A 23,287-nucleotide genomic window follows, 5' to 3' on the forward strand; every position below is an offset into this window, starting at 1 on the left:
ATCTGCTAGATGTTTCCTACTTGTACATGATTTATGCATCAGATTAATTTATTTAACAGAGCTGATTTTTCTAATACTGCAGGTCTTAAGATTCATTATTGAAAATATATGCACTGGAAGGACAGGACCATTTATAACTCCCCTCCTGAATGTGCAGTACAACTAAATCCGGAGCAAGTTGTAGTACAGTGCTCGGTTTCGTTATTATACTTCATGAGCAATATATTACACTGCTTGGTCAGGAAGTAGAACCGTGTATTCCCATCTAGTGTGTGGGAGGATTTATAGTAGTCTTTTAACACTATTATACTTCCTGGCCAATCTATTACAGTGCACGGTTACACTATTATACTGTGCATCATGACCAGTCCTGTTTTTCAGTTTGTGTACATCCTAACTAGATCTCAATCGTAAAATACCCACATTGAGGTAATTAAATATCCCAATATTATTTCATTTGCAAATTGGTTTCTTGATATTTGTACTTGGCATTTGTAAAATCAATCTACAGAATCTTCGTTTTAATAAATAACATGGCCATTTTTAGTTGTCAAGTCTACTGGATCAATTCAGCACACAGTGAATACCACGGGGAAGGAGATCTTGGAGCCATTCAATTCAGCACGCTGTTAATCCGTAAATTCCAGTACTCGTAACGAACACTAAACCGGGTGTCTAGTCACAAGAATTGTCATTCTCCAAAATGAGTGTCTACCGCCATGCGTAAACAGCATTAAAACAGTTGTTTAGTTGGATTTCTGCTTGCACCTCAGCAGGGATGCGAGAAAATAATCCATCTGTACGGCATAGCAAGCACAATGAATTGAATAGCTCCAGGACCTCCTTCCCAGGGCTATTCACTGCATGCTCAAATTAATCGATCCCCATGTAAAAGCAAATGTATTTAAGGAGCTGCCAGACACGCTGCGTGTGCTAAGAAGCAATGAATGAGCAGTTTTCATATGTAATTCATACAAACTTACAACTTAAATCTATATATTTTCAGCCCTGGTTACAGAATTAGCATCTATTTTGATTGTTTGAACCTAAAAAGACCTAACGCTGATATTCGATCATTTTACGACGTCCTGTAGATATTAAGGGGGGTATTCAATCCCACCAGTGACAGTCCGAATTGTCGAGCATTTGTTTTTCTCTTTTTGCTCGACATGAATATTTAGCTCGACAAGTCGAGTTCTCGCCTATTCAAACTGTAATTTAAATCCCACCAGTAACAGTCCGAATTGTCGAGCATTTGCATTTGTTTTTCTCATTTTGCTAATTGAAAATTTAGCTTGACAAGTCGAGTTCTCATCTGCTCGACAAGTCGTTCTCCACTAGAGTGGAAAGTGGCAATTGTCAGAGATAGGCTTCATTTTTATAGTCAATTATATAAAAGTAGATATCTTGTTAAAAATGAAAATTCTCCTATAAAAACCATTTCCAAATCAGCAGACTGCACAATGCTGGTATCTCTCTGAAGTCTCAGTACAGGAATGAGAGCTCTGAGGTAAATTGCAATGCATTGCATTGTAGAAGTAAACAAAAGAATGGCAACAAACAAACATTGTATCCTGAGTCATGCCCCTTTCCCACTGCAGCCTTAAAACGGTATATTGCCGATATTTTTGAGGGCAAAATACCGTTTAAGGCTGCAGTGGGAAAGCGCCAGAGTTGAAATACCGTTTAAAGTTAAACGGTATTTCAACTTGTTTTCAAAGCAGTGTTTTAAACGGTAATCTACCGTTTAAGAGGCAATGGGAATGCATCTTAAACGGTATTCTTAATGTAAACAGGCTACAATTCAAGCGATTGGTTGTTGCCTGTGTTGTGACACTCCCCACAACCCTGAAAAGCCCATTAAAGTCACAGGCACTCATTTGTGCTGTAAAAACGTTTTGAAGAGCTAAAACGTTTTACCTGCAATGGGAATGGTACTTAAATGGCATTTAAAACTGTAATCTGCTGCAGTGGGAATGCTAAATACCATTTAAGATTACCTGTAACTTAAAACGGGTCTGCAGTGGGAAAGCAGCATCATTCTGCCCCAGCATGGACACAAGGGACCTAAACATAGGTGTTTGATCAAACCAGAAGTAGACATAAATAGACATGTATACAGAAGACTTTCAATGGGCAAAATGCAGCACAGTGAACATGAAAGGTGAGCAGAAAAAAAAGATAATACTTCTTATATGCCAAATGGAATAATTTAAACAAATGCGTAATAATACAAGCTGAAAACTGATGCTGACAATGGAATAATGGGTTAAAGCATACCATATAAACATGCAGCAAATGTAAAGTTAATCAAAAGAGGAATATTTAGCAAAATATCACAAAGACAGAAGTCAAGATAAGCACTACAAACATTAGTACAATCCTGCATATACATTTAACACAATTTATGAACATGCAACAAGAGAAACTCCCTTGTCACGACAGAAATAATTGTCAAGTTAAATTTGAGGGAAGAGTGATAGCAAACAGTCGAGGTCAGGTGAATTCTTTGACATTGAATAGGATGCAGGAATTATCTCGACAGATTTTACCCAAAATAACTCGACAAGTCGAGTTATGTTCAACTCGACAGTCGAGCAAACCGAAAACCAAATCAGGTGAGCTCTGCTCGACAAGTCGAGAAAACTAGACAATGAATAGGCGACCTCATAAATAACCAACCTCTCGTCGAGAAAACAACAAAGCTCGACAAAAATAAGGAGCTCGACAGACATTGAATACCCCCCAAAGTATGGTATTCTCTGGTACATAAAAGGAAATTACAATTTTGAGTTGATTGGGAAAGGATTAGAACCAAAGAAATCTGGGCTTAAATATCATCATTGTATGCTGCTCAGAATCTGGCTTCTTGTGTTCTGTAACCTGGCCTAGTAATGTTCAAAATTGTCTGGATAACAAATACAAGGGGTTTTACTCACGTGCTGCTGTAATGCACTGACATAGGTTATGTTACTTATGGCACTGGCAGAGTTTAAGGTTAGGCTATTGGAGGTTAGGATTAGGCACTAGGAAAGGGGTTAAGGGGAGAACGCTCAACAGAACTACTGTCCCATCAGATGTCTGCGCCATAAGTCACACATTCAGGACCACTGTGACCTAGAAGACGCCAGTAAATACGGGAACAGATAAGTCACTGCTGGACCACGAGGGACAGAAAATGCTATATTTTCATGTAGTGTTGTCTTTCACCCATTTAGGAAAAGAAGATATTCCAAATTCCATGGATGCATGCAGCCCGTCATGGGTGGGATGTTGAAAAGGATGCCCCTTTATTCAGAAATTGGGCAATTCATACAGGTAATAATTGTTTGAGGGAAAAGTAAACCCGTTTAATAAGCACCAGACATTCAATGTGGCCGTGGAGGGGATTAAACAGCAGGGATTGCCGAAGACCAGCGATCCTCACTGTTTAACCCCCGCGTCGGCCACTCACCCTATTCAACGTTACGGGGGAATCCTCGCAGTCAGAGGACAGCAAGGATCCCCCCAAACAGTGAGGCTTGCGGCTAATGCAGGGAGCCGGCTGCATTTAGCCACAAATCTCGCTGTTTCAGCGGCCACAAACGCTGCTTCCCCCTCGCTCCAAAAACGGAGCTAGGGGGAAACAGCGTATGCTGGGAGTCAGTTGAATACTGACCCTGCGAGCTGTGTCAGCGAGCATGCAGCACTGCTCGCTGTCACAGCTTGCCCCCAGCATTGAACACTGCCCATAAAGTGCATGCTGCTTTGAATCATCAGAAATGGGCATTTTAGACACGTTACTAATCGCATAATACATGTTGTACAGAGCACACAACTTCATGCTTCACAGTACAAGCAAACGTTCACAAACTGAAGTTGTAGATTGGAGAGGAGCGTGGGCTGCCATCATAAGATTACAACTGTTGTCTTCTGGGAGTGTTCATGATCCAATAAAGTGTCACTGTAGATGAAATATGACCCTTTCTGCAGCTGTTGCTTGAGGGCTCGGGTATACTGTTTAATGTAGTGAGACGGCTGTCTGTTGGAGTCTTATTCATTTGTTAAAGTGCCCACACACACTAGAACAATTTTTTTTGCCGATTGGACGATTTCCAATAAATCGGCCGATATATAGCCCGACGTTTGCTGATAATCGGTCGTAAATCGGCCAATATCAATCCGATGCGCGCTCCCGTGGATCTTTTGCTAAATCTTCTGATCTTAGATTTAACAAAATATCCATATGAACACACACGGGATCTTAAGAAAAATCTTTGGAAAAGATGTGCGCTTACCTGAAATCTTTTGTCCAGGATGGACAAAAGATTTCAAGGCTAATTTATGCGCACATCTTAAGATCGCAGATCTTTCTAGTGTGTGGGCACCTTTAAACAAGATTAGACAGCTGCGTGTTCTCTAACAATGATGATTATCTTATTATTGCCTTTCAGGGAAATATCAACCTGGGGTAGATAAACCGGACCCAAAGACATGGAAGGCAAATTTCCGTTGTGCAATGAACTCGTTGCCGGACATAGAGGAAGTAAAAGACAAGAGTATGAAGAAAGGAAATAATGCCTTCAGAGTCTATAGGATGATTCCAATAGCAGAGAGACCGTCAAAAAGAGGTGGGTAATGCTTTATTTATTCCCAGAGGGTTACTCCTCTTTCTTCTGCCATCAGCGGCCAGTTATTTTAAGAAGTTAATTCTGGCTGTCCCTCATTGAATTAATGCTACTTTGTACACTATCAATGCAAACCTCAATCAAGCGGGTTTTGGTTTTGGCATTCAAAGTGTGATGCATCCTGCCCCCAGTGATAGTCCACCGAAAGTATTGTTACAGCTTAGGCTGAGTCTGCACATTGCCTTTTGACAGGACGCAGTTGAACAGGGTCATGTGTAGAGGGATGAAGCTTCTTGCTTCTACACACATCCTGTTTAGCAGGATGCGGCAGGCTTTTGTATGTAAGTCTTGAGTAAGCATCCTTCTAAACAGCTCCTGTTCGACTGCATCCTGCTAAAAGGCAATGGGCGGTATTCAATGAGCCTGATTCGCCATGTTTTTATGGCGAATTTGTGCTGTTTGGCGAATTTTTGACTAAAACGGTGAATCACCCTATTCAATGACCACATGGCGAATACAATTGAAGGGTTTTTTCGCCATGATTCACCGAGTAGCAATCGCTATCTTTTTATGGAGAAGTGGAATGTGAACTTTTAAAATAAAGTGTTTTGTTTTTTACATTTGGTGTCAAAAATTCAGGAATTTTATTCTGAGAAGGGGCATGCTATTTTTATTCATGTGCTGTAAGCTCATGAATATATATTTAATTTAAAAAAAAAATTTTTTTTTTTTTTTACACAGCAGGGGGCACCGGAGCCGAGCCGCTCATTACATATTCATATATTCACTGCACCCGATCGTTACAATCGGGTATAGTGAATATACGGTCCCCTGCTGGCACCCCCGGGGGGCAGCCTGTGCTGCCTGGCACCCGGGGAGCCCACCTCCCCCCCACAAACGTTCTGGGGCAGGCAGAGAGACTTCCATCTCTCTGCCTGCCACCGTCCTCAGGCTCCCTGAGGCATTCGCCGCAGGAGCTCATATTCGCCAGTCAGGGGCAGCGAGCCCCTGACACGTTGAATACCGGAGCCCGCCGGCTCCGGAACGTGGCGAATGTGCAGCGAATCCTAAAAAGGATTCGCTGCACCTCGCAGGTATTCTCATTGAATACCGCCCAATGTGTAGACGCAGCCATAGACTTACATGTGCAGTCTCCTTCCTGCCAAACAGGTCCCTTTTTAAAAGGAACCTGTCAAAAGGCAATATGTAGACATTTCACTTGGGAAGGAATGGGGAAATGTCTAATTGCTAGAAGCACTACAGCAGACAGTGACACCCCAGGCAGGGAAGAGGTACTGCATGGGTTTTCAAAGATAGCGGGTGCTAGAATGAACACTACATATGGAATCCTGTTATGGCTTGTGCACTGGATTTGCTAGGAGCTCAACCTACAGTTCGTTTGACCATTACAACCCAGATCTCTCCTATCTTTTGATAGTTCAGACTGCAACCTGTTGTTTCTATTCCCTGTTTTCTACAAAACCTTCAGGTGGTTGACCTTTTTCTCCCAGTATCCTCAGTCGCCCTGCACAAAACGAGCATTACAGCAACTATTCTACTTACTGTAGCTTCCGCTTGCATTGCATCTCAGACTGCAGTGTTATCGACTTGCTGTTATGTTATCTCTGACCCTAAGTGTACAGTATTTCCTGCCGTTCATCTTGCATTGTATCATGGACTGATAATTGCACTGCAGATCTGCCTGTGTATTTCTTGGGCTGCATCCCAGCGACTGATGATCACACTGACTGTCTGCCTGCTGTATTTCTTGTGTTGCATTTCAGGACTATTTTTTTCAGCAAACTATGTTATTTTTTTAAACTATGTTTTTTTTCAACTATGTTCTATCTAGAGTTCGTTGTGCCATATTGTAACTTTCCAGAGACTTATTATATTGCTTTATTTGGCTCATTCACCTACTGTTTTACCATGAACTGTTACTGGACCCAGGTTCTTTGCCATTGGGTCTCCGTTACCAAACCTTCTGCTGTGCCGCTAATACATTAAGGAGGTCATACTGGTTCAGATTCCCCATTGCGAATTCGACAGGTAGTAAGTTGATACATGAAAATGGCCGACCTGCATTAGATCCACATGATCCCTCTATGCCCACTGGGCTGGGAAAGTATGAAGAAGTCAGTTTAAAAATAAAATCCTGAAAAACATGGTCCATCTTTTCCCATATGGACCTTTTTCATGTGTCTTCTTTCTACCTGTTGAACAATAGTGGTCAACCCTTTTACAGTCAACCTAGACACTATCAATGTAATGATTGCATACCATTAGGAGAGCCCAGAGTAGGACTATCGCGTGCAATGGGATATCACCCCAAATCTCTTTCCTTAGTCTTTATTTCCTTTTAATTGTTTGACCGTTAATGTGCTGTAGGGGGCTAGGCAATGAAGGGTTTATTTCTTTCCCAGTAAAATTCAGGTTGATTTTGACATGTAATTGCTGCTTTTTAAAAAAAAAGGTGGGAAAACCTCTGCTAAAATCTCTCACTTTCTGATCCTCACACACACTATGACATTTGGCCCCATGTGTTGCTGGTTTGAAAAGCAGGAAACTGGTGTACAGTAATACAATACACAGATGTACCGTGTGTCCTGCTCTGTGACTCCTCTCCACATTTATTGTAGGTAACACAGTAAATACAAGTGTCTTAGGTATCTGCATATTTCTGCAGCATCTGGTATCTCCTGCGCTTCACAGTGTTGTAGTTCTGTGTAACAGTCCTTGGAGAATATTAGAACTGAAAATCCTTCAGACATATTTGTGTGTGTGCTGTTTAGAAGTGAGGAACCAAGGAACTGCAGAGCTGCTGGCTATATATGGGGTGATTTTTGGTGGCCTCTTTCCCCTGATGTTCTATATCCCTGAGCAAGTCGGCAGCGCCTCTAAACCAATTCTGTACCACTTCAGACCTTACAGCGAAACCCCACCAACACCACCACCCTTGCCCCTTTTTCCATGTGCCCAGCTCTACCATCCATAACTCCTGCATCGTAGTGTGTACCCAGCTTTAGCTCTCCATACAATTGTGCAGTTTATTTATTTTACACTAAGCAAGGAGAAAAGTAAAAGTATGTCACTGCTTCCAAAGGCGTACATATGAGGTGATTTCAAGGCTATTTCTAAGAGATCTGATAAGGTTGCTCAGAAATTAAGGACACATCACCCCGTGTGTACAGGCCATAGTAAAGGTGATGTGCAGTCCCGCACGATGCCATATTCCTGACTAGGGGGTATATTCAGTGCTCCAACGGTGAGTCTTTGACGAAGATTCAACTCACTCCCCTTCACTCGCGGTTTCCACCTCCCCTGTTCCCTGAGGAGAGGTGGAAAGGGCGAGTGTGGCCCTTTAAAAAGGCAGGGCTGCGCACAAAATGCTGTGGACTCACTGCATTTGCGGCAAACCTTGCCATTTAAGGGGATCCTCGCCATCCTCATGGCAAGGATTTGGCCCTTACATTAAATACAGTGAGGGGATGGCAAGGAGCGTTTGACAGTGAGGATGGCTTGTTTTGGGTGAGGAAAAGCCATCCTCGCCGTACAAACACCCTCTCCGGCTGCATTGAATACTCCTCTAGATCTTGACTGATCACCAGGGATCTTATCCGAGAAAACTGGTCCGCACACATGGCGGAGGCATCGCAATGTGTGCAGTGATGTGTGCTGAGCGATCCTTGCTTAACCCTTAGCGTGCCAACGTTGCTGTGAGAGAGGTACAAAATATCTGCTAAAAATGTCAGTGTCCAAGTCGAGGAATATGAGTCACTTTAATTATTGCCGGCAAATGATCTGAAGTCGACTAATTGAAGTTGCCCCCCAAAAAAAGAACAGTCGCTGCGAGCGACACTGGCATTTTCCGCGTATATTTTCATCACGAGGCTCCAGTTGAGGCCACATCTATGGCGCTTTATTTAGCTTTCATTTATTAACGATCACTAGAATACAAAGTAAGTACCAACGTAGCTAGTTCTCCCCAAAAAAGAAACAAGAATGTGCTCCTATAAGATAAAAATTATTAAAGTTTGTAGGCATTGTCTGCTCAGAGACTTGACACCAGTGAGATAGGCTTATCGCCCTGATGTCAAGTCTTATACGAGCACATTCTTCCTTTTTTTTTTTTTTACTTTATATTCTAATATCCTTTAATAAATTAACACTAAGGGCTCCAACATGTTTAAAAGTTGGATCTATTTTGTCGACATCTGACTTCAATGCTGTCGAAAACTGCAGCTTTGAATAGGCGGCGGCCACCACCGTTTCCCTGCCAGACAGAAATAGTGGCCAAGATTGAATAGTCCCCTAAGACGCAGAGACCTATTTCTATTTTTATGATAACTAAGCATGGCTTTACCAGGCCTTATGTTCAGCAAAAGTGTTACTTTATAGAACACCATTTGTGAAGATTTACCTCCATATATACCGTATTTCATAGCGCCGGGAGTTGGGGTACGGGCTCACCGCCAATATCTGTATATACACTACTTTTTCTTTGCAGTAGGGTTTTTTGGTGAGTTGACGTGTAACTCTCCTCCTATATATGATAGGTGAGGATTAAAATACAGGTAAATGTTAATAATGTTATTAAATGAATCCTAAAAACAGACTGTTCAGTAACAGGGCTCGCATCAGCTGCCTAAATGGTATGGCTCCTCTACACTCTGGGCAACAGTCTGCTTCAAATCTGACAGGATGTATTGTGAAAGGCTGGGAGTATTGAGCAAGACTTTTATGGGAAGCACTTAGTCATATAATACAAACAGAAGCAGCGATTGCTTACTACAATATAAGTCCCAGCCCAAATCCTATAAAATAAGTCTCTGGTGACTGTAGAAAATGTTATGTAATATGTCACATTTTTCAATAACGTTGTTGTTTGCTTTTCACTCTAGGCAAACGGACAGAAAAAGAAGACAAAGCGAAACATGAGAAGGTGTGTATTTCCTGGCCCTGCTCATGATGACGTTGCATCACATATTGTGCCTCGCCTAAGCGAAGATTTGGCCTACATACATAGCGACACTGCTGAGCGATCTGAGCAATGTAGATCACTCAGCGCTGTGTGCTAAGCGATGTGCCTGGGCCAGTGTTCTCCAGTGAGAACTGGCCCTGACCGGAGATTAACTAGCTTTATCCAGCATGCTGGATCTTAATCACTGGGCGATAGGGAATCGCGGGGCCGCAGAGTGATGTTGGGGCATTTTCTGAGTGATCTGGGGTGGGATGTACTAACATCCGCTGCCCGCCTCTGCCAGTTACCGCATTCTTACTAATTGCATATGCACTAACATATGCGATTAGTAATGCAAGGTTCAGCTCTTGTCATAAGGACTGGACTTCAGAGTCCGAGACACAGAGTGGGGAATGCTGGAATGGATCCGTGAAGGATTCCTCACACATTGCTGGCGGAGGGGGATTAGAGCATACGAAAATGACGTAAAAACACTAACATGGTTTCTACCATATTTTCGCATTAGTGCATCCCGCCGCTAGTGAGATCGCTTAGAAATCTCCCCATGTGTAGGCCCCTTATCGGTCACTGCAGCATCTGAGTCACAGTAGTAATTATCATTTTGCATACAGAGGGGTTTCTCACATTTCTCACACTTTGGTCTGCGCATGTCCTTGCGCAATATTTCCTCAATACAGTATGTTAATATTTCTGGATTCTCTTACTGTGATTCTTAGCCATGTCTCTGTCAGTCAGTTGCTACTTTATGCACTGTGTTCTGGAACAGTTCTACAGAACGAAAACTCCACAGAATGATACTGAGCGCTGATTGACTATTCAGTGCTGCTGCTGTGCTAATAGGGGGATTACCATAAACCCCTAATTGAAGTTAGGAACAAGAAAAAAAAGGGAAGTACAGCGCTGCACTGAATAAATAAGAAATATTTAATAAAAATTAATCATAATAAAATACATCAATACATTTCATATTACACACAAGACACACAAACATTAAACATACAATCTCCTTTTAGAGTTGGAACTGGTTAGTGGTTGTTAGTTTTCAGCAATTGCATATACTTTTTGCTCTATATATGAGCCAGTTAGCAAGTATTAGAGAGTTCTTCCCCTTTTTTTTCTTAGTTCTACAGAACACCTTGTAGTCGATAAAAGATATGTCCTTACTAAAGCCCCATACATGCTAAGCAATATATTAAACAACTAGTAAGCCTGCTCGAAGCAAAAGCTTCGAAAGCTAGTCTGGTACCTTCTGTGTTTGTGCATGTGTGAGAACGAGATGTAGTTTCACTCTCTGCCAGCAGATGGCAGTGTTTCAGAGATTCACAGACACTAGACCAGTGATTTACTACCTTTTTACCTTGCGGCACACTAAATAACATTTTAAAATTCCAAGGCACACCATGAGATCTCCACGGGGTAAAACTCATTGGCCCCCACAGGAAAAAAACAATCACACTGGTCCACACAGGTAACAAAAATAAAATACATTGGCCCTTTACATGAAAAGAAGAGACCAGTAAATAACAGTTGAACTGGTGACGGCTGTAAACTGGATTGGACATCTTTAGATCTGGGGGCACACTTGAGAACAGCTCAAGGCACACTAGTGTGCCACGGCACAGTGGTTGAAAAACACTGCGATAGATAGATAGATAGATAGATGCTATGACTTATTTACCCCCTTCAGAGTGATATTGTTTAAAATATCACTTAGTGTGTATGCTAAATATCGGCATCCATGAGCGCTCACAGGTAGTTAACGATGCCCTCTGCCGTCCTGCCTGTACAGATGAGGGAATGCATCAACATTATAATAATTTATTAAATCTATATGTAATCGGGCTATTGTAATGACATTTTTTACCAAATGTCAGCAACAACTCATTCAATCCACACATGTGGTGGTCACCCGACAGAGCTCCATTCGGGACACAGACATGCCCACTCCACCGCCCACCACATAATGGGGCAGATGTATTTAGCTTTAACAAGAGATAAATCCAAGGGTGATAAAGAGAGATAAACGCCCAGCCAATCAGCTCCTTACTGACTTTTTTCAAACACAGCCTGTAACATGGCAGTTAGCAGGTGATTGGCTGGAAGTTTATCTCTCCTCATCACCCTTGGATTTATCTCTTGTTAAAGCTTAATACATCTGCCCCATTGCCCCTATACACACCCGAACCCCTATCATCTTTCATATTCTGAATCCCCAAGCCTATACTGCTCCTATGTACACACTGCACCTCCATCCTCTTTCATATTCTGCATCCCCAACACTATACTGCTCCTATGTACACACTGCAACTCCATCCTCTTTCATATTCTGCATCGCCAAGCCTATACTGCTCCTATGTACACACTGCACCTCCATCCTCTTTCATATTCTGCATCCCCAACACTATACTGCTCCTATGTACACACTGCACCTCCATCCTCTTTCATATTCTGCATCCCCAACCTTATACTGCTCCTATGCACACACTGCACCTCCATCCTCTTTCATTTTCTGCATCCCCAACCCTATACTGCTCCTATGTACACACTGCACCTCCATCCTCTTTCATATTCTGCATCGCCAAGCCTATACTGCTCCTATGTACACACTGCACCTCCATCCTCTTTCATATTCTGCATCCCCAACACTATACTGCTCCTATGTACACACTGCACCTCCATCCTCTTTCATATTCTGCATCCCCAACCTTATACTGCTCCTATGCACACACTGCACCTCCATCCTCTTTCATTTTCTGCATCCCCAACCCTATACTGCTCCTATGTACACACTGCACCTCCATCCTCTTTCATATTCTGCATCGCCAAGCCTATACTGCTCCTATGTACACACTGCACCTCCATCCTCTTTCATTTTCTGCATCCCCAACCCTATACTGCTCCTATGTACACACTGCACCTCCATCCTCTTTCATTTTCTGCATCCCCAACCCTATACTGCTCCTATGTACACACTGCACCTCCATCCTCTTTCATTTTCTGCATCGCCAACCCTATACTGCTCCTACAGTATGTACACACTGCACCTCCATCCTCTTTCATATTCTGCATCCCCAACCCTATACTGCTCCTATGTACACACTGCACCTCCATCCTCTTTCATATTCTGCATCCCCAACACTATACTGCTCCTATGTACACACTGCAACTCCATCCTCTTTCATATTCTGCATCTCCAACCCTATACTGCTCCTATGTACACACTGCACCTCCATCCTCTTTCATTTTCTGCATCCCCAACACTATACTGCTCCTATGCACACACTGCACCTCCATCCTCTTTCATTTTCTGCATCCCCAACCCTATACTGCTCCTATGTACACACTGCACCTCCATCCTCTTTCATTTTCTGCATCCCCAACCCTATACTGCTCCTATGTACACACTGCACCTCCATCCTCTTTCATTTTCTGCATCGCCAACCCTATACTGCTCCTACAGTATGTACACACTGCACCTCCATCCTCTTTCATATTCTGCATCCCCAACCCTATACTGCTCCTATGTACACACTGCACCTCCATCCTCTTTCATATTCTGCATCCCCAACACTATACTGCTCCTATGTACACACTGCACCTCCATCCTCTTTCATATTCTGCATCCCCAACACTATACTGCTCCTATGTACACACTGCAACTCCATCCTCTTTCATATTCTGCATCTCCAACCCTATACTGCTCCTATGTACACACTGCACCTCCATCCTCTTTCATTTTCTGCATCCCCAACACTATACTGCTCCTATATACACAGTGCAACTCCATCCTCTTTCATTTTCTGCATCGCCAAGCCTATACTGCTCCTATGTACACACTGCACCTCCATCCTCTTTCATATTCTGCATCCCCAACCCTATACTGCTCCTATGTACACACTGCACCTCCATCCTCTTTCATATTCTGCATCCCCAACCCTATACTGCTCCTATGTGCACAGTGCACCTCCATCCTCTTTCATATTCTGCATTAGAGATGGGTTGTTCCTGAGTGAACTGGTTCTTTTGAATGGTTTCTTTAAAAGAGCGAGTGAGCTGTACTCACTAAAAGGTGAATGGTCATTCTTCAGTTTAATTTTCGTTTTCATACAATGCATTTGCCTGAGCACAGCAGTGCCACACATGGTAGCTTACAGGAACTGTACTGACTGACTCATTAGGGCTGTAGTTCATCCAGCTCTGCAGAGTCTAATCAACACCATGTCTGAGCTCAGCACTGCCACCTGTGGCAGCTGAGATGTACTAACTCCGGAGAGTATTGCATTCACATTGGAGCATACTTGCCTACTTTTGAAAACTAGTTTCAGGGAGATTATAGTTGGTGGTAGAATTTTGTACAGCGCCCCATTGAGGGGGCCTGTCATGCTCCACCCAAAGGGCGAGTATAGTTCCATATATGGAGAGATTGTGAAAAGAGATTGTGAATGTGGCACCGAGAATCATTGGTGTGTACTGATATATGTGAGAGGAATCTTCTAAAATGACTTAGATCCAAATGTGGATGAGCCTCAAATCAGTTAGTAAGAGCGACTATACTTGCTAAAGTGCTGGGAAATGGTGCTGATGATTCAATGTAAATGCATCTATCTCTCATTCCTTTTTCCCCCAAAAGTAACAGTGTAATGTGGGCTAGGTGACATGCGGGAGATTTCTAATCTAATGAGAGAGGGAGATTGCTGCTATTTCAGGGAGTCTCCTGCAGAATGCAGGAGGGTAGGCAGCTATGCCATACTTGCCTACTTTTGAAAACTAGTTTCAGGGAGATTTTTCGCTGCTAGAAAATAGCGCTGCGCCGCTTAGAGGGTGTGTCATGCTCCGCCCAGAGGGCGTGTCTAACTTCATCTATGGCATACCTGTCGCCACTAAGGGGTGTGTACTACAGTGGCAGAAGAAAACTCTGGAACACTCTGGGCCTGATTCAGATGCGGAGGTTCTGCCTGTATCACTAAACCTTTGTAAGAAATCTCTTCTGTCTCTCTTGCTGCTTATAGGTATAGGTGTGTGTGTGTGAGAGTGTGAGGGAGAGTGTTTGAGAGCGATAAAAGGAGAGACTGTGTGTGTGTGAGAGAGGAAGAGTGTGTGAGGGAGAGAGTGTGGATGTGAGGGGGAGTGATGTAGTGCGAGACAGAGGAAAAGAGTGGATGTGATCGAGAGGGAGTGAGAGATAGAGGAGAGTGAGTGTGTGTGAGGGATAGAGGAGAGGGTGAGATACAGAGGAAAAGAGTGGATGTGAGATAGAGAGAGTGTGTGTGAGATAGAGAGAGTGTGTGTGAGATAGAGAGTGTGTGTGTGCGGATGTGAGAGAGACGGGGGGGACAGAGTGTGGTGTGAGAGAGATGGGGACTGAGTGCGGGAAACAGAGGCAGGTAAAAAGAGAGTGTGGCTCTCAGGGGGTGAAGACCTAGACCAGGGAGGAACTGAGACAGCTGCTGTATGAGGTGAGAAAACTGCTCACCGTGGAGGCACCAGTCCCTCCCTGCACACCCCAATAACCAGGGAGTTTCCAGGAGACCTGTACTGCACCAATTTGGATTCGTTAGCTGCTCATTATTATGCACCTAAATAAAATGTAGACAGGTACAATACCAGAAACAGGTTGGGGCTTCTGTGGCACATGCCTATAAGCTCCCCCTCCTCAAGCCAGCTCTGCGGAATAAGGTTAATTAGTGAGCTCCAGCCTCCCTCTGCCAACACTGCAGTGACCTCTACACCCTGCCCGTGTTACTGCGCCACATCCCCCTGCGTTGCCCTTGCAGTCACAGCGATGAGTAGCTGCTGGTGGTGTCTGCTCAAGCTGTCCTCCTCCTGTAGCTGCAGCACAGAGCAGGTTGAGGGGCTGCTACAGGCATAGTGTCAGAGTAAAGGTGGACATACACTACTGCAATGTATAGCCGCCCCGGACCTTCCCAGGCAGCAGGATTGCATGCAATACATTGCATGTGGTCCTTTCACATGCGATGTATCGCATATAACCCCGTTTCCTGCTGCTGGGAGTCGGAGGTATGACGGGCAGCAGGTCAGACCTTCAGCTTAGGTTCAATGCGCATGGGCCCACAAATCGGACCCAAGGGGGACATCAAACATATCTGATTTGGGCCAATTTCTCAGTCCAACACGTTGAGATTGGGTGAAAATGGCCCAGATCGTACTAGTGTATGGGCACCTTAACATTCATATAACCTATATTTGCATTAGGGCAGTGCTGGAATCCAGGAGATTTATATGGCTTCAAGGACAGTGGGAGATACTGCATTTGCCCAGGAGTCTCCCGCAGTATGCGGGAGGGTAGGTAAGCATGCATTGCACACATCCAACTTACATCACCATATTACACATATTTCTCTATATTACGTCAGTACACACATTCACCACCACACCTTCATATTACAACCAGTACACTCACCATTACTGTATATTACAGTACACCCCCAATATTACAGCCAGGATACACACCATTACTGTATATTATATTACATTACACACATCCACCACCACCCCTTCATATTACAGACAGTACACACACCCAGGGCTTAAAGTGGTCATGGAGAGGTGGTGGAACTCCCCTTCCCTGCCAAATGCCCACCCCCTACAAAGAAATAGTACCCCCGATTAAATTATAGTGTAGAACAATTCTATCCACATTACACAACACACGTAGTGACCCTTATACACGTTATGCCTCACATAGTAACCCATATTCACGTTACACCTCACGCAGTGACCCACACAACTGGCAGCCCACACAGCCATGTACCTGGGTTGAAGGCCAGATTTCCCCAGCAGTATGGTGGTCAGATCCACATGAAGAACCTGGGACAAACAGTCACGGAGCAGGCTGGTAGGAGGTTTTCTGATTCCGATATGGAGGGTGGGAATAATGGTGCGAAGCAGGGAGAGAGTTGTTTTGCAGATCTGGGAGGGATGGTGGAAGTTGTGGTGCAGAGCAGGGAGGGAGGGTGGAAATTGTGGTGCGAAGCAGGGAGGGACAGTGGGAGTAGTAGTGCGGAGTAGGAAGGGAGTAGTGGTGCAGAGCAGGGAGGGAGGGGTTGGAGAGGGAGTAGTGCTGGAAAGATGTGCCATATAATGGCTGCCCCCAGTGCAAAGTGCAGAGTACCTCTTCTTTGTACCCCCACCCATTGACTGAATAGCAGCACTCAGGGGTCACTTCTGAGTGGCAGAGGTGGGGTGTCTGAGCGGTTGGGCTCCTGGTAGCCTTAGCCATTTAGCTCCAGGCACCTGGGTGGTGGTGAGGTTGGGCATCTGAGCGGCAGGGGACCAGTGGCTGAGAGGCAGGGTGGGGGGCTGGCTTTGTGCTCCACAGATCATCAGGGCCTGGCGCGGCTGTCCCCTTTGAACCCCCCCTGTCGCCAGGCCTGATGTCAGAAACTATGGTATACATATACATACACACAAACGCAAACACATAGAATACATACAGTATATACACAAACATGCATACATGCACAGATATATATATAAATATATATGTGTGTGTGTGTATATGTATATATATGTGTGTGTGTGTGTGTGTGTGTGTGTGTATATGTATATATATATATATATATATATATATATATATGCATATGTGTGTGTATGTATGTATGTGTATATATATATATATATATATATATATATATATGTATGTGTGTGTATATGTATGTATGTATGTGTGTGTGTGTGTATATATGTGTATATATATATGTATATGTGTGTGTGTGTGTGTATGTATGTATGTATATATATCATACATACATACATACATACATACATACATACATACATACATACAGTGGATAGATGCCGGCACTCAGCTCCTCGTAGCTGGCTTCTTGCCTGTTGCTCTCAGAGAGGACGCTGCCTGAGCAGAGCCCCAATGTATATGCAAACAGGGGACCGCGGCACTCAGGTCTTAGTGAATAAAGGTACACAAAGCCATACCAATGACGTTTCAGCCTTTTAATAGTAGAAGAAAACTGGTTGGAATCCAGTTGAAACAGCCTGTCGGGTCTGTTTGATGTTCTGTAAGATGTTTGCCATGTTTTCAATATTCTTCAATACATTTATCTCTTTTCTACCTAAAACGAGTGCACAACACGGGTCAACGTTTTGGCTGTAGCCAGAGCCTTTCTCAAGCCTTTGTCAATGACAGCCAGATTTTACAACCAGTGAGAAGACACCTACAGTAAATATATATAAAAAATACATTTAAAAATCACATATAAAAAAAAGCGAAAAATGTATATCAGACCATGGATGGATCTTTTCTATGATCACAAGTAATTATCGCTCTAAATTAACCTGTATAAACACGTGCTGCTTACTATATAAGTTATCATTACAATCATATATTTAGCGTGACGTCCTGATCACTATTCCTTAGTCAGTACATAATAATAAGTAAAGACATAGCAGGGCCAGCTACAAGGATGTAGCAGAGCCCTAGCTGCCAGCGCTCTGCTCCTCCCAATGCACAGGCCCCATCCACACCATTTCCAGACACGCCCATGTGCAGTCTATAGTTCTATATAGGGCCCGCGGTCCCAAACACCGAGAAGACGACAGGGGTTGGCAGGGCAGTGGAAGGCTTCTGTAAAAATCGTGAGTCTCCCGCTAAATGCGGGAGGGTAGGCAGGCCTGCATTGAAGCTGCTGAATAACAGGGCTGCTGCAGAACTTGAAGCACCACAGGTCCCAGCAGAGGATTTGGTACAGCTGTATGCTGCTCACAGGAGTGTACCCAGTACCAGAAGCATATTGGTGGGGGGGGGGGTCTTAGAATGCAAACCCGATTTACATGAGGTGCTATCATGCTGGGACTTGTAGTTCTGCAAAGAAAAACACGTAGTGCAGATGCACACTCCATATTATTAATCAAAATCAATCAATAATAGAGGTTCTTGGTATATTCATTGGCCAAGAAATATTTGCCCACCAACCAGCTTCACGGTGGCCTCATTTCTGGTGGGTCCCTAATACTAAGTTTGAATCTGGGCCGCAGAAGCCCAAAAAGGCCAGCATAAGCCAGTCACCCCAGGGCAGCACACAAGTGAAAAACTAAGCTATAAAAGTGTGTTAATAAGAAAGAAGCAGGAGCTAGAGGTTAAAAAGTGTAGTGCTAGAAAGTATAATATTAGTGAAAATAAATAGTGCTAAATAAATGTTAGGGTGTGCCACCCAGAAAGCAACTTGGTTACACCAACCCAAGGGGAGATGCGCCCCAATTCCATCTCCAAGACTAGTACCAGAAGCAGCAAGACGGTGCTGGGACATCTTCTGGACTAATAGCATAGTATCACAGAAAGGTGAGTAGTATGACCACGCATTCACAGACACACAGACTTTGGCTAGGCAGTGCACATGTCTTTTTTTTTTTTTTTTATTACTATAAAGGTGCACATACACGTTACAATTATTGTATACAATATCGCATCTCATCGAATCTCGGTTATGAGATGAGATCTAGTACAAAAAGCATACTTTTTGTACTAGATCTCATCTCATCGCAAAACCGAGATGCGATATTGTATACAATAATTGAAATCCGGATGGGCACCTTAGGATCTGTGTTTGCTGGGTTGTGTAGTACTTTTAACTTTCTTTTTACAGCACCAGATTAATGAAGTAAAGATCCAGTGAGCTGGGCTCCATCTGTCTGTGTCTTCCACTTGCTTTACTTCCTGGTGTCTCACACCTCTATTACACCAGTGGATCACTAGCAGCCGTGTGCTACATCATTGTCTGGTATCAAACGGTCCCCACCTGTCTGGCTTAATTTACACACTTGTGTGTGGTGTTGAACACATTGAGGCTTGATGCTGCGGGATTAATCATTTTAGCGGCTTTATCGGACAAGTGAGTCCAGCGGCATATAGGATCTTATTGTTGTTCAGCTGTTCTGACCGTTGGTTACTAGTAGGGTGGCCAATCCCGGGATCGAGATCGGCGGGATCCTGAGATTTGGCCCCCAAAATGCCGGGATTTCAATCCCGGGATTGGAGTTGCCAATCCCCGGGATTTCGGGATTAGACATTGCATGCACACTCTATTGCCGGGCAGCGTCTGAGCGGGGGCTCAGCAGCTGCCCGGCTTCTCCCGTCCCAAGCAGCGCGGCTCTGCGCAGCGTGATGACATCAGAGGTCGCGCTGCGCAGGCCGCACAGGCTGCCTGCCGGGCACCAACAGACCAGACCGCCCACCCGCCCTGCAGCGGACCAGTCAGATGGCAGACCAGGCTGCCGCGGACCACGGACCAGCCCGCTCACCCGCACACCACGAGACCAGCCCATCAACCCAGCTCGTCCCTCCCACCGTGGCTCCATCTCCCCCTCTCAACCACACTCACCACGCATCTGTAAGTAAATATGCGGGGTGGCCAAGGTGGGTTTTTTATTTATTAGGGAAGCCAATCCAGGGAATCCCGGGATTGGCATCTTTCAATCCCGAATTCTGGGATTGAAAAAATGCCCCGGGATTGGCATCCCTAGTTACTAGCTGAATTGAAATATTAGGCTTACCAAATTAACATATTGGGGGAAATTTACTAAGATGAAAGTTGTATTTCAAATAGGATGTTGCTATGGGCAACCAATAAGATACTCTATTATGTTCTAGGATGTGCTAAATAAAGAAGTAGATTCTGATTGGTTGCCCATAGCAACATCCGATATGAAATACAACTCCCATCTTAGTAAATTTCTACCATTGACTTTACATCAGCTTGATTATATAAAGTGGAATCAGTCTGTTCACATATTATTATTAACAGCTTTATTTGTCCTCTGAACGACGGGAGAAATCGACTGACTACTGTTAAATTAATATTGAGAGGAAACTAAAAATCCTTAAAAAAGGTCTCCTTAACTGGAACTGCTTACTAGATGCGAGCTGAATAACATTGCTCTTGGCTACACTAATTTGTGTTTATACAGAGGTCAACAAAATGTCTTCTTCCCCAAAGGGGTAATACAGTGTCTGTTCCTTGTCTGTTACAGGTGTGGAAAGTGAGCAAGCTTACTAGTGATGTTTGGTATCATTTCGATAAGAACAAGGACAAGAAAGGGATATGCAACTATTGCAAGGCATCTATATCTGTAGTATCAGGATCGACAGGCAATTTGATGAGACACATGAAGTCAAAGCACCCATTGATACCATTACATCGTAGGGGAAATCCTCAGCGATCGCGGTCGCCTTCAGTGGATGACCCCAGAGAAAGAAGTGATTCTACTCCAGTCCAAAGTCCAAGTATTTCTCATGCCAGCGGCTCTTCGTTTTCTTCTGAAGACTCTTCGTTTTCTTCTGAAGAGGGCAGCATGGACAACACCATGTCTCCACTGGCATCATTGTCGACACCGCAGTCTGCTCAATCATCGGTGGAGAGATTCGTTGAGGACATTCGACCACTTTTAATGACTAAGAACCAGTGTTTAGATATTCAGGTACTAAAAATGATGTGTAAAGAATATCATCCCTTCTCTCTTGTCGAGAATGAGGAATTTAAGAAATTGGTAACAATGTTTAATCCAGATTACAAGCTGCCAAGTAGGAAAACGCTGGCAAACCGTTTGCTTCCATCAGTGTATAATGATATTTTAGATAAAGTTAAAGTGGCTGTAACTGCTGCTCAAGCTGTTTGTGTTACTTGCGATGGTTGGACGAACATAAATAACGTATGTTATTATGGTCTTACTGCGCATTATATAGACAGCCAGACTCGTCGTATGCAATCATGCCTGCTTGAATGTTCAGAGTTTTCTGAAGGGCACACTAGTGCCAATATCGCTACCTGGATAGGCAAAGTACTAGAGAAATTTTCCATTCGGAACAAGGTGTGCGCTGTAGTTACAGACAACACCGCCAACATTAAGCGCGCAGTCACAGAGTTAAATCTTAGACATATTCCTTGTTATGCTCATTCTTTAAATTTAGTCCTTCTAGGCGCTATTTCTGGATCAATTAACAATGTTGTGAGTTCAGCAAAGGAGCTTGTGCAGTTCTTTAAGAAAAGTAGTTTGGCTTTAGCAAAATTAAAAGAAATGCAGATTTCCTTACATAAAGAGCAGCTAAAGCTGAAACAAGATGTTCCAACAAGGTGGAACTCAACCTATGATATGTTAGAGAGAGTAGTAAAAAATAAGGAGCCAATTGTGACTACGCTTGCACTGTTAGATAATAGTAATACTCAAAATATTGATGTACCACGCAATTTTACTCCGCAAGAGTGGGACGTTATGACCCACGCTGTTAAATTGCTAGAGGTTTTTAATGACGTTACCAAGGAAATATCAGCTGAAAGTAATGTTTCATTGTCAAAGACTACCGTGCTGTCTAGAATCATGACCAGAAAGGTTAAAGCGTATATGGACAGCAACTCCGCTGTTCCTGAAAGCATTGTTACATTAAGCAAGCTTCTTTTAGATGGCTTAAGTACGTCGTTGAGCCACAAAGAATCTGTTAAGTTAATTTCACAAATGGTTATTTTAGATCCAAGGTTTAAAAGACAGGGACTTGGAGATGAACAAAAGTACAAAGCTGCATATGAGTCGCTTATCGGGATGGTTAAAGCGGCAGTTCCAAATAGTGGCACAACACCGAGACTTCAGCCTCAAGCACAACCACAAGCTAGCACTTCTTCTTCAGTTTGGGATGAATTTGATGCTACTCTTAGCCATTTGCAATCAAGCCAAGACCCCACAGCAGAAGCTACCTTAGAATTGGACAAATACCTAAATGAACCGTATTTGCCGCACACAAGTGACCCTTTGGAATGGTGGGAGACATGGAAATTGACTTACCCGAATGTATATGCAGTGGCTATGGAACGATTATTTATTCCCGCTACCAGCGTGCCCTGTGAGAGATTGTTTTCTAAAGCAGGGCAGATATGTACATATAAGAGAAGTAGGCTTCTTAGCGAGAATATAAACCAAATTGTATTTGTAAACAGCAACTTGCATCTCATTTAGAACAAGAAAGTTTTGTAAATGTGATTTTACTACCATTTAATGATTTCCAACTCTTTCTCCTCTTGAAATTTACAGAAGGTACATGTAGCTCTGCCGAGCTTTAGATGTCAACATTTTAAATTATCCTACATAACTACATGTAACCTATATGTTCAATGTGCTAGTCGAAGTCATGTATGTTCATATTCATGCAGCTCACTGATGCTCTATTTGAATAAAATTCAAATAAAAAGAAAAAAAAAAGTGATTTTACTTTGTGTTTACTATTTATTGCAATAAATGATTGTAAAACTAATTATTCTTCACTATTGTCAAATTACCCTCGCAAGAATTCCCAGCAACCTGAACAGTATTGATGCCATGAAATGCCCTTTTCTGTGTAAAATAATTGCCATGAAATGCCCTTTTCTGTGAAAATAATTTGGTAGTATTTTTAAAAAAATAGTGTGAGGATAAATAGAAAAATAAGTGAAAATAACCACCTGTGAGATTTATGTCCGAAATTCGCTTTACACTACTAGAATCAATTGAAATGTAAATAAAATGAACAGATACTACACTTAGGCCCTTATTCTAGTTGAATCGGACTGATGCATATTTTCGGACAGGAACCGAGTGTTCTTAGCCCCGCCTTCCGTACGGATCGCTCACACCATCCGAATGCGGTAAGACGCCGACCGACCGGACCGCGAGTGGATTTTTTATGTGAACACCTCCA

The 23,287-nt window shown here is 43.4% G+C and overlaps 1 protein-coding gene across 4 annotated transcripts in view; it reads left to right on the forward strand.

Moving 5' to 3' along the window:
• Positions 1-23,287, forward strand: part of IRF2 (interferon regulatory factor 2) — a 76,974-nt gene that overhangs the window by 35,836 nt on the left and 17,851 nt on the right. The window contains exons 3-7 of one of the 4 annotated variants that reach the window (XM_083170457.1): positions 3,219-3,318; positions 4,434-4,610; positions 9,509-9,549; positions 20,596-21,042; positions 22,088-22,454. In XM_083170457.1, the coding sequence (XP_083026583.1) occupies positions 3,219-3,318; positions 4,434-4,610; positions 9,509-9,549; positions 20,596-21,042; positions 22,088-22,315 (993 nt within the window). In that variant the 3' untranslated portion in view covers positions 22,316-22,454. Of the gene's footprint in view, positions 1-3,218; positions 3,319-4,433; positions 4,611-9,508; positions 9,550-20,595; positions 22,785-23,287 lie in introns of those variants that run through there. The other 3 variants (XM_083170439.1, XM_083170446.1, XM_083170466.1) reach the window with 3 other exon arrangements.

The sequence above is a fragment of the Crinia signifera genome, chromosome 1 (assembly GCF_055691185.1).
Source record: "Crinia signifera chromosome 1, ASM5569118v1, whole genome shotgun sequence".
In the NCBI taxonomy this organism is placed as follows: domain Eukaryota; kingdom Metazoa; phylum Chordata; class Amphibia; order Anura; family Myobatrachidae; genus Crinia; species Crinia signifera.